The 14,718-nt window shown below is 38.7% G+C and overlaps 1 protein-coding gene across 3 annotated transcripts; it reads right to left on the bottom strand.

Annotated features, from left to right (window-relative positions):
- Positions 1-574: 574 nt before the first annotated feature.
- On the bottom strand, positions 575-14,472 carry UBXN2B (UBX domain protein 2B). 3 transcript variants are annotated; one of them, XM_083883041.1, is made up of 9 exons: positions 14,261-14,472; positions 11,712-11,812; positions 10,163-10,234; positions 8,510-8,669; positions 7,011-7,088; positions 5,566-5,675; positions 4,950-5,087; positions 4,656-4,817; positions 575-2,539 (listed from the first exon to the last, which is right to left on the bottom strand). In XM_083883041.1, the coding sequence occupies exons 1-9, from the start codon at positions 14,384-14,386 to the stop codon at positions 2,416-2,418; spliced, it is 1,071 nt and encodes a 356-aa protein (XP_083739167.1). In that variant the 5' UTR covers positions 14,387-14,472; the 3' UTR covers positions 575-2,415. The 3 variants fall into 3 exon arrangements, with proteins under 3 accessions (XP_083739167.1, XP_083739166.1, XP_083739165.1); XM_083883039.1 differs by having other exon boundaries at positions 581-2,486; positions 14,261-14,466; XM_083883040.1 differs by lacking the exon at positions 4,656-4,817 and having other exon boundaries at positions 576-2,486; positions 14,261-14,471.
- Positions 14,473-14,718: the final 246 nt, after the last annotated feature.

The following is a 14,718-nucleotide window of genomic DNA, read 5'->3' as shown; positions in this document are numbered from 1 at the left end:
TATTTGGCTCTTGTGTGATAAAGGATTCCTAGGAAAGTCAAGCAGAGGTGAACCTGAAGCCTGAACCTTTCATAGCCTGCCTACAAGAGAAGGCAATAGGATTATTACCTATATTTAATGGAAATTAAATGTAACTCCCAAGCTTTGTAGCCTTACTGTGAGAGAAACATCATCCTCTACCAAGTTCTTTCTTCATGGTAGCCAGTCTTAACTGCATATCCACATAGGTCTGCACTCAAAGAACAGTTTTGTGCCAAAAATGCCAAGATGTTAGCTATGAGTGACAATCTATAGTAATAAAAGCTATGACATAAAATTATGAGATGGAAGATTCCATAGGCTTTCAAGTACTGAGAAGCAGTGAAAATTTAAACGTAAGGATTGATACATTTTCTTAGTGCTTGACAAAATAATGTCAATTTCTGGGACCCCCAGTTACCCTCAGATGCCATTAAACACTAAAATTTAACAGGTATTCGAAAAGAAGAGACTGTGCTAATATGTAGTTGTAGGTTTTTGCATAAGAGGGAGAAAACGTAACAATTTAGTCAACTCCTTTTCTTCATACTGCTTAATCAATAAAGGTGTTCAGAAATAATAAACAATGTAACTTTACCTATATTCTGAATGGAAATATGCCCAAACCACAGAGTGCCCAAAACTGGTATCACGAACTTTGGCCTGGCATTTATATAGAGAACTGTTAGTAAACTGTTGTATATAAAACACAAGTACATGACAATTCCCTTATGTTTAGGCTTAAATATTTGACACACAACACGATCACCACTTTATCACAACATAAATTTGGAATAACACAAGAAGTCTTGTCTGTGATCTTAAACATAAAACTTTAATTACTTAGCACATGAAATGAATTATGATTAAAATCATGCAGATATTCAGACTGTAAAACAAAATTCTTCAAATACAATTGCATGTTTCAAATCTACTCAGTCAAATATCTACTTTGAGGTAAAAACGTAAGAATATACTAGGCAATTATAATCTTAACATAAATAAACAAGTATTGATATTTTCAGAACAAAACAAACATGAAAACCAGCAAGTTTTAACACATATTGGTAAAAGAGATACAGCCCACCTACTCTCCTCTTAAGAGTGTGACCCACTCATCTGATATAAATCCAAAAATACTAAAAAACTGCATACTACTAAAGCACAGCAGCCAGTTTCCCCAACAAGACTCCTACCTGCTTACTGCAGTGTTGGGGCAAGTTTTTTGAAAAAATATATAATTTCAAAACTGAAGGGATTTAATTATACTGCTTCCAAACAAGCACAGTGCAAGCAGCACAACCAAATCCCCAGTGAATACTACAAAATGCCTTTGGCCAAAATTCCAAATATAAAGAACTGAAATTCAGATCAAAAATACCAATTAACCAATTAACATGTTTATACTGTCACTTGCATGCACAAAAGTAGACCATGCAAGTGGTCTGTGTTTGTGCATCTCAGTGTATTTTTGTTTAGGGTTGTTGAAGTAACTGTGTGTAATGAATCACATCACTGCACAGGGTCCAGCTGAATATTCAGATTCAAAACGACCACAGGCCTTCTGTAAATCACATAATTTCCCCAGATGACAGTGGTCTCACATTTTTCTAACTTTCAAGAAGAAAAAAAATCATATTTATTTTCATCACAAGTAGTACAACTAGAATACAAATAAGAACATTCTATTATAGTCTGCAACAGCCAAGTTTTGCATCTCCTGAATTCATACAAGCAACACGGAAAATGAGATAAAAACTAGAATATAAATATTATACTACACCATGAAACACTACAAATAGAACGTACAAAAATTATATTAGGGCATTAATTATCTGTAAACCTATTAAAAAGAACACCTTAATATTAATACAGTTTGCAAGGTAAACATAACCTACAGTCTAAGTTTTCAAATGGCTGTTTGTCAATGCAGCATAGAACATTTCCATAGTGCAAATCTTACCAACTGTATGAAAGATACTGTCCCCTTCAGAAAAATGCTCCTTTCCCAACCCCCCTCAAAACAATGAGTCACAAAATCCTATCTCATTTCACATTTAGTGTAAAAAGTGGTTTGAAACATACTAACATACAGAACCTTAATTTTAACACTGAAAAAAGACTGAATAATGTTGAGAACTTAACATAAAAAGTTAGATATGTTATAGCTGGAAGACATTAAATCCAAAAATGATCCCTAGAAAAGAGGAAATAAAAAGACACTGATATCTCCTTTCTTTCATCTGTTGGAAACATATTGTATGACAGTACAGCAGGGTCCCTATATTGTACAACAACCACAAGATTACTTTAATTGCTGAAGAATCACAGTGTTAAGTATATCTGCTTCTTGTAGTGTCAGGCTTTCATCTGTTAGCTCTTTATTTGGAAAGGTAGTCACAAGAACAAAATCCGTTGTTGCAAAAGCTGGACGGGACTGGATAATGAAATCTCGGATATGTTTAATCCTGTGGAAAGGATATGGACATGAAAACTCTGTATGATTCCACCTGAGATAGAACTCTGAACATGAAGATCACCAGAGAACACAAAACCACCAAGCAGATAAAACCACTAAGTAAGATCTAGATTTCACATTTCTCTTTGATGTAGATGACTAAAGATTGCAGGCTACTATTTTTCGGTTCTTGTATTAAAAAAACCCTGAACAATTATAGTGAATGTTGCTTGTTTTCTCAAATAACAGAAACAAAATTTGTAACATGGAAGTATATTGCAAACTGATACCTAACCCAGGAAGTCAAGTAATTTCAACATCACTGTTCAAAGTTTCATTATTAATTAGTATATTCCAAAAAGGTGAAATTATTTATGGAAGAAAGAATCTTAAAATATACAGTAACAGTGAAGAGAAAGCAGAGAGGAAGTATTAATGCACTTCAACACCAAGAAGCTTCCTTTACTTTCATGTGGCAGTGAACTTCTGAACAGTAATTAATAAAACAGTCACAAAAACAATATAAAAGAATAATTTAATTTTATAAGACATGGATGAAAATAATATTTTAGAGATAAAATCCTGGAATTTGAGGTTTTTCTATTAAGATATTAAGCTGAGAATAAATCTGTGGATATCTTTTGTAATTAGTAACTTGGCAAATTTACTGTAGCCAAATAAGCAGGGATTTCAGCTTTCTATCAGTCTTCAAGGCCTATGACATAAGTAATGCACTTTAGCAGCTGATTTTGATCATATATATGGCAAAGATAACCATAAAGATTCACAATCAAGAAAAAGTTAGTAATAATTAAACAAGCTCCTGTCAACACAATCTAGGTTGTTACAGATGTTAGTGCCAAGTTTACCACTTCTACCCTTCCGTGCAGACAGAACACACAACTCAGCTACACAGGATCCCAAAAAGCCCCGTGGTTTGTCTCAGTCACTTCTCAGCAGAGGTTGTGAAGAAAGGATCTGGGCCTATACTTAGGATATATTATCAGGTCTAAACTATCAAAAAATACTGCTGTATCTTCTTCCTCCCTACTGGCATCGCAGCTAAAAATTCCTCTCTGTGGTCTGTGTATACTACCAGTAAAGAAAGCTACACTTTGTCCTTACTCCTTATTCTGAGCCAGGAGGAAAAAAGGAAACAGATGAGCTCTCCATGTAACAATATTAACGTGGAACTAGGTCCATGCTAACACCATCTCCAAGTCAGGATTCAAGCTGCAGCCATGTTCTAACACAATTGTGCAGATTTCAAATTAAGGCTGGCTTTAACAATGCTTAAGCAGGGGTGGAACTGCTGCCCAAATCTCTGCCCTCTGCCCAAAGACTTCTCAGCAGGAGAGAGCAGAGCTTTGCAGAACCTTGCCCTAATACAACCTCTAAGGCAAATAAATGGGGTCGGCCAACACCATTTGTGGCACTGCCCCAATGTCAATAAAACTGGTGCCAAGCTCTAATCAGCAAAGCTACTAACACATCTAAAACCTCCATCAAGTTCACACACTGCCAATTCTTAGGAGATGACCATCCAAAACAGAAGTTGGTTCTCAGGATTATGTCCAACCCACATGCTGGAACTGCAAATGAGCATGAAGCATCTTATATATCCGTCTGCACGTGGGCTGCAGTCTACACTTACAGCCAGTGTCATATTTTGTCACAACCTTGAGTATAACAAGATAGAAAGCTGGAATTCTTGATTATGGGCCACAGGATTTCTCTGCCCATAGTGTGGACTATATTCCTGTTGAGACTATACTCCACACTTTGCAGTAAAGTGCTTCCACAGTGTTTCCCAAGTCACCCATCTGGTCCTCCCAAGGAGGGCCCAGGGCTGGGATGACTACAGAGTGGGGCTATACAGATTTCAGTTGTCCTGGGAACAGTTACGGCTTGTACTATGTCCTTAAAAAAATCGAAGGACATAATTGGTTATAAAAGTTTGTACAGAAGTTGCAGTTATCAAAATATACTGTGTTTCCAAGTACAGAAATTTGACAGCCAGTTTATCACACATCTATGTAATGAAAGTGACACAGAACTATACATTTCAGCAAGGTTGGTATTTCCCCCTTTTTGATGTCTTCCTCAAACTCATTTTAATGACAAGGCACAAACTAATTGAATAGTTACTGTTACCTGTGTTGATGCAGAATAAACTTACCTGTGCGTTTGATTAAATCTTTGTATTAACCGGCTTCCATCTGCTAATCTAATTTGAATTTTAGTTGCTGGCATGGAATCATCAATCAGAACAGGTGCATTAAGAATGGATTTCTCCTCCTCCTCTGGGGAAGAAGGTGTGCTGACTATTTCAGGTGTAAGGCTATAGGATTGGGACAAAAACCCCAAACCAGATGTTACTAATGGACCCACGACAAAGCAGTCTGAAATTTTCAGTTACAAGAATGAAACAGCAAATGAATACAGAGAACAGAACAGATCAAGCTTTTTTCACCTTCCAAGTTTTTGCCCTTCACCACTGAAAGCTTTGAATCGCAGTCTGGGCTTCACATATTCCTGTTCTTGGTGATCTTCCATATCCAAATTTACCTGGCCACCATGAACAAGTCGCTGCAGTTCCAAAGGAATTTCCCTTAATTACAAAAATAATACATTACAATAATTACACTTTCAATCACATTCTGAACTGCAAAAAGAAATCATCCAAAATGTACACACACAGTACGAGTCAATACTAATATAATGTATACTTTGAAAATCACATTCCATTGTTTTATGAATTGATTGCATCCTAAAAGAAGAAAAAAGAAATCAGTGAACTAACAGTCAAAACCTACAATATACTGACAGCTGAATCACAGAATGAGCCAGGGAAAAAAAAAAGTGAATATAAAAGCTGTTGTAACAAGTACCATTCAGAGTTAAACCGGCAAAGGAACCAAGGTATTCTAAATATTTAAGTGCCCCATGCATCTGGTGACAAATACAGACTATATTTTATGGATTCAGGAAAAGAAGAAGTCTGGAGCTTTTAATAAGTGTGTGGAGAAAGGATTTTTCTTCACTTCACTTCAAAGACATACCTCAAAAAAGTTGTCATTTTAACTTACCCTCTTTTAACAGACTCAAGAAATTGAGCATTTGTTGGATCTGAATAGGATCTCAACTCGCCGTCATCTAAACTGAATCCATTCCTCCACAGTTTCAGCAAAATTTGAACCTAGGAAGCAAAACAAGTAAAGAAAAAAGTGAAGAAAGACAAATAAGGCATTACAATTTCATACAGACTAGTTACAGAAATTTTGATCCATACTAAACAGATTCTTTATAAGACCACAAACAAGAAGGCAAATGACAAAATAAGAACAATACATTGCATTGTAACTGTCATTGTTAGATGATTTTTGAAAAAGCCCAATAGTTACAGACTATCTTCTTCTAGACCACTTTCCTACCTCAGGAAAAAGAAACTCTAAATCTGCTATCCATGACAAAGTATGATACAGTGAGGGTGTAATGATCGTCACAGTGTTCCAATTACTTTCAAGAGCAGCAAACATTTTTATTGAGAAATTAAGAAATAAATCCTTAAAATTACAAATTACTGCTGATACATCAGTTACAGTAAAACCTACACTTTCTTCAAGCTATTACATGCTGAGCTCTAACAAAGCTGAAAGTAGTTCCATTCAGTTGAAATGCTAAGAATCCTGGAAACCAGATTCCTTTGCTCCCTTCTTATTTTGCTACATCCTACATGAAAGGTGCAGCCAGGCCCTTTCAGCTTCAAAACCTGCACCTCTCCTCCAAGTGCTTTGCCATCCAGCAAAACTAGGCTTCCCCTGCCAGTGTAACTGGCCTTCTCTTGGAAAACTATTTATGCTCCCAGTTATGGAAAGCCAATTACAACAATAATTTGGATGGGTACAGCTGGCTGTTACTAGGAATAGAAGGGTTACTAAAGAGTAGAAGGCAGCAGCTCCATGTGTGGCATGACAGCGCCCCCTAGCCAGAACGACCTCCTTTGGCTTTAGTATTTGTTTCTAGACAAGCTGAAAATTTGCTTTAACCATTCACAAAAATAGCAAAACGCAGAGATTTTTGTTTCTCCCCACCCTCTCCTTCACATCCTACTTTTTAAGTGATAGGAAAGAAAGGCCTCTAACCTGCTGCTTCACCTTCCCTAGAATACATCCATGCCCTCCAGTTTGAGATGGGCTGCTTTGCAAGCCACAACAAGAATCAATTCCTAAAAGGATTAAAATGTTAGCATAGCTAAGAGAATCCAGGACAACACCAGGTAGAAAGTAACTGAAAAGGAGGCGTGCAAAGAATTTTAAAGTAATTTACATCTGTCAGTTCCATAATGAAGGTCTCAGGGGTATCCAATAAACATCTCTTCGGAAACGTCAACAATTTCTACTGAACATGTAGCTAATATTTAGATTTTTTTTCCTCATAGACATAGTTACAGTAATACTGGCATTTCAAGCTGTAAACATCATTAAGCAGGCCTCTGTTGGAGGTTCTGTTTTCTGCTACGAATTTTACTTACATCCTGATTTTCCCCATATATGTATTCAGAGTGCTTTTGTGATGAGTCACCCAATCTGTATCCACCACCAGAAAATGACTGAAAAAAAAAATACAAAGAAAAGCTTATAAATTATCTGAAATAGTGAAATAGTTTATTACAATTCTTACCTAGATGCACAAAAAAAAAAAAAAAAAGCCATCCACAAGCTTGCTTCTGTGACAAAAAGCAAATATTGTTCTATCATGTATTTTCTAAGTGGAAAATTATATCCAGCAGACATAGTCTGGCTAAGCAAGCTTTGTACACATTTCAGCTTCTGCTTTTTTTTAATATTTTTTTCAAATATAAGAATCATAAAATACTTCAGGTTGGAAGAGACCTTTAAAGGTCACAAACTTGAATGCTTCCAGGAATGGAGCACATACCACCTCCCTGAGCAACCTTTTCCAGTGTTTTACCACACTCATTGCAAAAAATGTCTCTCTTATATCTAGTGTGAATCTATCTTCTTTTAATTTAAAACCTTTACCCCTTGTCCTACCAAAACAGGGCTTGCTAAAAAGTCTATCTCCATGTTTCATATAGGTCTCCTTTAAGTACTGTAAGGCTGCAATAAGGTCTTCCCAGACCCTTGTCTCCTCCAGACTGAATAATCCCAACTCTCTCAGCCTTTCCTCATAGAAGTGCTCCATTCCTCTGATTATTTTTGTGGCTTTCCTCTGGATTCACTCAAACAGGTCCATGCCCTTTTTGTGCTGTGGATCCCAGAGCTGGATGAAGCACTCCAGGTGGGCTCTCAGCAGAGTGGAGTAAAAGGGCAGCATCCCTTTCCTAATGCCCATGCTTCTTATGATGCAGCCCAGGACACGTTTGGCTTTCTGGGCAGTGAGTGCACATTGCTGGGTCATGTCCAGCCTCTTATCCACCAGTAGCCCCAAGTCCTTCCCCAGAATTGCTCTGGATCCCTTCATCCTCCAGTCTGTGCTGACACTGGGGGTTGCCCTGATGCAGAGGCAGGATCCTGCACCTGGCATTGTTGGCCTCAGGCACGTCAAAAGCAACACTCAGCCTGGTGTCACCTGCAGGCAGACTTGCTGAGGGTGCACTCAACCCCACTGTCTGTGTTACTGATGAAGACACTAAACAACACTGCTCCCTCTATGGATACCCTGTCATCAACCTCCATCTGGACACTGAACTGTTGACCATGACTCTCTAGGAGCAATTCTATAGGTAAGATTTGGGACGCAAATTTAGTCTGGTTTCTTATTTATTCAATTATAATTAAAAACAAGGCATATAATTGCATTTCATTATGATTTCTAATGATTTCCACTGAAATTGTATGGTTCTTTCCCTTTATTTTCCAGAGCAAGCTGTTTGAACATAGACAATATAAAACTGTTGAGCAAATCTGCTATTTGCAAATCACAGAAAGAGGTACTTGCTCTCCTGTGGTTTGGTGAATTTCAGAGACACAAATGTAAAGAGAGATCAGCACATTTCTTAACTTTTACCTTGGCTTTACTGAAATCACCAGATGCCCTCGAGGCTTCATCTAATGGGACAGCCCCATGTTCTTTTGCTTCCTTGAAGAGTTCAGCAACAATTTTACTCGGATTATTAGAAGCCCCAGAAATCTGTAATCCTCTATATTCTGAGTCACCTGAATAAAATCTTTAGAATAGTAATGCACATAAGCAACAGTGCTTTAAATAACAAGCACATTTTTTTTTTCATTAAAAGAAAAAAAAAATCAATGAACAAAGAGACAAATTTGGCACAAAACCTCTTCATTCTGATAAATGTTTCACTTGGTTCTGACCTTCTCAACAATCCAAGCAGCACTATACCAAAGACATTTGACTAACAAAGAACCAAAGTGCCATCTGGAAGAGATCCCAAAGATCAGAGGGCAAGGCTGTAAGTTTTAAGTGAACACAGTCCTGATGGAGCTGCTCATCTTACATGGCTGTCTCATACTCCCAGAAAGACTGATTTCCTCAGGAGTGTCCTGTCATGGGACTATGCCTGGATTGGATAGAATATAAATTCACAGCTAACACCACCTTAGCAGAACGAATGTAAAACTGTTCTTGGAAAACCTGAACTGTGTCACAGTTTGATTTTTTAACTCAAAGATCTAACATACTTCCATTCCCAACAGTATCAGAAGTGGAAATTTTTAAATTAATATGATTAACTTTTCAAGGCATTTTAAAACCTGCAGAAGCTGTTGTGAAAGCTAATTTGTTGGGTCTTTTTTTTCACAGTGCCATTACTAGCTCTTGAAGACAAAATGTTAAACTACAAATAATTCTGTTCAAAACTGTATCTGTTTGATGATGAAGATCAAGATATTCCTCAAGAATTATCTTGAGAAAGGCACTACAATCTCTAAATACCATTGGAATAGATGCTGTAAAAAAGTAGGTATATAAATCAAAATCTGGCAAACCTGAATGTATTGCCTTCGATCACAGAAAGCATTAACTAGTAACTGCCTTCCACTTTCCTCAACCTTTACACTTAGCCACTTAGGGTAAGGCAAATCAATTAATCCATGTGAAACTGTCTCTCAGAGCAATGCCTTCATAATGTGTTGATTCCATCATATTTTACAATTACCAGAAGAGAGTATTGGGTATGAGGGTACTGTACAGTCATACTGTTTTGTAATACCACATAATTGTCAATCCCTGAGCAACATGTCTCCTTTGTACATCAATCTGTGTTTATTACCCCAACTACCATTTATATGGAAAACTTTTAACTATTAGATTTAAAAGAATGATAGTGGTAAGGGTATGAAACAGGAATTCTTATCAGAATTTCTATTCAAAAAAGCAAGGAAGTACTCAAATATTTGAGCAATAGATACACAGAACAATTCAGGGTATTCAGAAAGACAAAAAAGTTTTTGAGTACAAGTGTAAGTTACAACCTTTATGACCATACAGGTGAAGGTATCTACAGGTCCTACATCACTCCAGTAAATGTAATTTTACAACAACAGTGTACAGCTAACAATCTAATAAGTCCCCTAGCTCTCTGCAGGAGAGACCCAGCCCACATGCATTTTGAAAGAAGATGAGGAAGCAAAGTGTGAATCTGACACAAACCCCAATTACTTTCACAATTGTTAAATTACTTTTTTGCTTTAAAAATACCTTTGGTTTTCTTTGTCATCGCTCATGCTTCTCTCTGGTTTTCTCAACCTTTTAAGGGAATCCAGTTTAAGACTGCCAAGAGAATAAAAGAAAACATTTGAAGATGACTAGCACATAAACTTTGTATCTAACTTCTAAAACTACTTCTTTTTCAAAAACTAAGAATATTGAGTTGTGTTTTCTTTGGTTGCTTTGGTTTTTTAGGTTTGTGGGGTGTTTTTTTTTGCCAAAGTGCACAGCCATGAATGCTTCTCAGTGAACAGGGAAGAAAGGGCACATGTATGGCAGAGTCATTTGGCATTAAGAGTTGGACTGGATGGTCACTGTCGGTCAACTCCAACTGAACTATGTTTTTCTAGCATAGAAGAGCAGCACTGTTTCCATGCAATTAATGCATTGCTCTCATCTGAGACCAAACTGAAGTCTACTAATTAATCTCTTCCTTCTCACACAGATTCCAGTATGAATGCCAACAAGTAACAACTTGCCAGCTATCATACTAAGCATTTGAGATACGGTATTGCAGCTTCTCTGTTGGTTGGGAGCGGGAAGTTATAATTTCATGAGATATATTGATAAATGGTGCTGTTTGCCTTATTTGTTTGTAAACTTAGTTCTATGTAGCTGGTTAGTCAGCTTAGGTGGTTTCACCAAATGAAACAAAAAAAACTCAAAACCCCCACACTTCCAAGTGTCACATACTCTGCTTAAGTCTCTTCCTGAAGAGATCTGCATTTGCAGTGAACTTGAAGCATAATTAGTGACTAAGATCTTTTCTGTTGCTTGACCTCCTTTAACACAGAGATCCATACTGGCAGGAGTGATGCAAAAACAAGCCACATACAAGACTTGTTATGGCATCACTGTCAGTAGTTTTTTAAAATTATTTTTTAAAAAATTAATTAAAACTTGGCAAGATACTTTCATTTAAAAAATCCAAATCTATGCTGAATCTTCAAATGGTATGTGAATGGCAAACACTGCAGTTGAGCAGTGTTTTAGCAAAAGCTGGACTGAAATACAGATATGCATCTTTCCTTCCACCTGCCCAACCAAAGACAAATTCATTAAGAAGCCCTTATTTCTGTCACCCCATAAGAACCTACTAAGGAACCTACTAATAGTTTTTAGAATCACTATTTGTCTTATCAGGCACTGCCATAAATACAACACTGAAAGAAGCTCACTTGCCAAGTTTCATACAAGCTGCCAGTTTACTGAATTTTGAAGAAGCAAAGAACTGCAGTAGTTTTCTGATACAGCACATTTCCAAATTGTTTCTGTGTAAAAAAAGAGCAACACAGCATTTTGCTTGGAGCATCTCACATGAAGTGGGTTTAAAGTGTTTTGGAATACCAACTGGTAAAAAGGCTCCGAAATAAATTTTAAAAGCATTCTGAAAAGACAGACAACGCATTATTGCAGGGATTCACAATTTTCGATTATTAATTGCTTTTAACACAAGGAGGGGATCAAGCAGGAATGACAAAGTTTTGTGAGCTAATAAAACACCTACCCACACATTTCTGAAAAACAAAACAGATCTTACCTCTGTGAGGCCTTTGGGTTACTGATCTTTGTAGCTGTTGGCTTGTCAGAACATAATGACTGTCTTTTAGCTTCATCTTCGTACAACTCTGCCAAGGCCAGCTGTAGGAAACACAACTCTTTTGTAAGTCTGTAACTCTAGAACTACATATAAAATAGAAATAAGACAAAAATTAATGTCAAATATGCATCTCTCCAGAAAATTAGAAACATCAACATGAGGAATCCCAATTAAAATTCAACTTCCTTTGTACTTTAGGAAAAAGACCAAACTACACAATGCTTAAATGCCATTATGACTTGGAACTTGTACTCTGCTATCCTTTGGTTTCCATTGCTTCACTGGCTACATAAAACCTGTATTAGATTCAAAGTCACAAGAGTGACACACAGAGATATAAAGCATCAGCTCATCAATGGTGACAAATTGAAATAAAGCAGCAACCTAACCCTCTGATAGAAGCAATTAATAAATTTTACAAACATTTTACACAAAAATGTAAAACACATAATTCAAATAAGCTTGTACTGAGATGAAGAACAAATTCAGCCTTGCTGGCTTGAAGTACTTACACAAACCCCAAACATTGTTTCACAAAGATTCCCAAAATGCTGCTGTATCACTGAAGTTCATTCTTAGAAAGTTATGCAAGAGACCTGCAATGTCATTTCACCAATCTTTCTTTTATCCTAAATAAGATTCTACTTTGTCAAATTATCCTTAGTTTTGTCCCCAAACCACTCTGCTCACACTATGTGAGTGACATCAACATTTTATCATACAAACCAGAAAAGGTACAAGGCTACAACTTCATTAGTTTTATGCAGAGGGGATACACACTAAAATAAAATGAAACATCATCTGTCCTTGAAAACATACTGCTACGAACACAGGGTATTAATTCCATATGATTTTTTGTTGTTTTTATAATATTATGAGGTATTTTCTGCAGGGAAAAAGATAAACATGAGGAATTATATCCATTAAGAAAATTAAATTGAGAAAAGAGAGCCTAAAAAAAACCTGCTGAAGACCTCTATTCCATCTGAGGATAGAAGAAAATACCTTTCAGATACGTAAAGCTGATGGGTAAGTCATAGATAACTGTACCATCCCTAATCCAAGGACTGAGGGATGCTGAGGGAGCATGGAAGGGCATGGCCAGGCTTCTGTGCTTTCCTTTCCTTTTCTGTGGGTCTGTACTTGATTGTGGTGCCACAATACGAGACTGACATCTCATATTGTGGCATCACAAATCGACTACAGAGCCAGGAGGGTGCTTCCCTGGGGTTTAATACTTTATCAGTAAGTATCCAACCAAAATGCCAGTCTGCTTCAGCTGACTAAGACCTAATGAACCAAAAGTATTAATATGGACTTTATTACTGTTACATATTGTAACAATAATAAAGCAATCCTGGAGAATAACACAATAGTAACACCACAGAAGAGAAAGCTCCAGAGAGATCACACTGAGGCCTGTCTGTACTTAAAGGAGGCTTAGAAAAAAAGAGGGAGACCTACTTTTTACATGGGCAGATATGACAGGACAAGGCAGAATGGTTTTAAACTACAAGAAGAGAGATTTAGATTAGATATTAGGAAGAAATTCTTTTCTCAGAGAGTAGTGAGACATTGGTAGAGATTTCCCAGAGAAGCTGTGGATACCCCAATCCCTGGGAGTGTCCAAGGCCGGGTTGGATGGGGCTCTGAGCAACCTGGTCTAGGGAAAGGTGTCCCTGGCCATGGCTTGGGGGCTGAACTAGATGATCCTTAAAATCCCTCCCAACTCAAAGCATCCTATGATTGCAGCAAAATTAATCTTAAGAAGAACCTATGAAAATTCTAAATAGTAACCAAGCGAAAAACCTATACCCATCTCTCTCTGTTAATTAGGTATAATTAAATAGAACAGGGGCAGTTTCAGTCACTAAGTTTCACCTGTTTTCCAATCAATCTCTTGCTAAAAGATTTTGAACTTTCATAAAGTGTCAAATCACATGCAAAAAAAAAAAGGAATACTGCTAAAAGGGTTTGTAATTAATCACTTAAGTACCAATGCTGAATTACATTTGTGATCACACTCTACTTTTCTCATATACACCTGGGAAAAGATCTTGTCCTTAGTCTTACACCACATCTGCAGAGACTGACATTTACATAGGGGACCAGACATTCCTATCAAATAATCAGGAAATACAAGAGTATTGCAATAACTTCAAGGATAGTTAAAACCCAACTGAAGTGAAGTGTCGGGAGAGGCTTTCCCGTTGCCCACAGAACTGAGCAAACGCCGTTTCCTCAAGGGCCTAGTGCTTTTCTAGAGGCGTCCTTCCCTTCCCAGGCTCAAAAGGGGGGTGGGAGCTGAAGGAGGAAGAGCTGACCGGGCTCCGAGGGCAGGTCGGGGCAGCCCCGGGGGACCCCGCACACCGCCCGCTCCCCGCAGGGCCGGCCCGAGGAGAGGCAGGCCTGGGGCGCCCCCGAGGGGACGCGGCTCCGCCCGGCCCGGCCCCGCCCCGGGAGCGGGGGCGGCACCTCCGCCCTCTCACCTGCAAATCCCGGGCGCTGGGCGGGCGGCCGCTGCCGCGGGGGTGCCGATCCCTGCGGGTGCCGGCGGCCGAAGCGGCGGGCACGTCCCCGTCCGGCTCCGCGGGCGCTGCCCCGCCGTCCGCCATCTTGTGGAGGCGGTGGCGAGGGCCGGGCGGGGCGGGGCCGGGGGCGCCATGGCAACGGGCGGGGCCGCGCTCTGGGTGCCCGCAGTACTGTGCCCGCCGGGCCGGCCCCAGGGCCGTCAGAACTAGGCAGTGCTTGGGCACTTCAGCAGATTAAAGCCATCAGCAGTCATTCGTGGTGAATTGCATACCTTGTCTGTCAGTACTCAAAGCCCTGCTTGGTGGTTGAATGCCTTGTTTCTCGTGCTGCTTAGTCTGCGGGTGCAGTTGTTCCCTCCATTTCGGGCCGGCGGTTGCCGTCACCCGCTGCCGAATTACCTGTCACAGAATCACAC

The sequence above is a fragment of the Zosterops lateralis genome (genome assembly GCF_965231275.1).
Source record: "Zosterops lateralis genome assembly, chromosome: 1".
NCBI lineage: Eukaryota > Metazoa > Chordata > Aves > Passeriformes > Zosteropidae > Zosterops > Zosterops lateralis.
The sequence above is the reverse complement of the archived record's forward strand: the minus strand, read 5'-3'. Positions and strand labels throughout refer to the sequence as shown.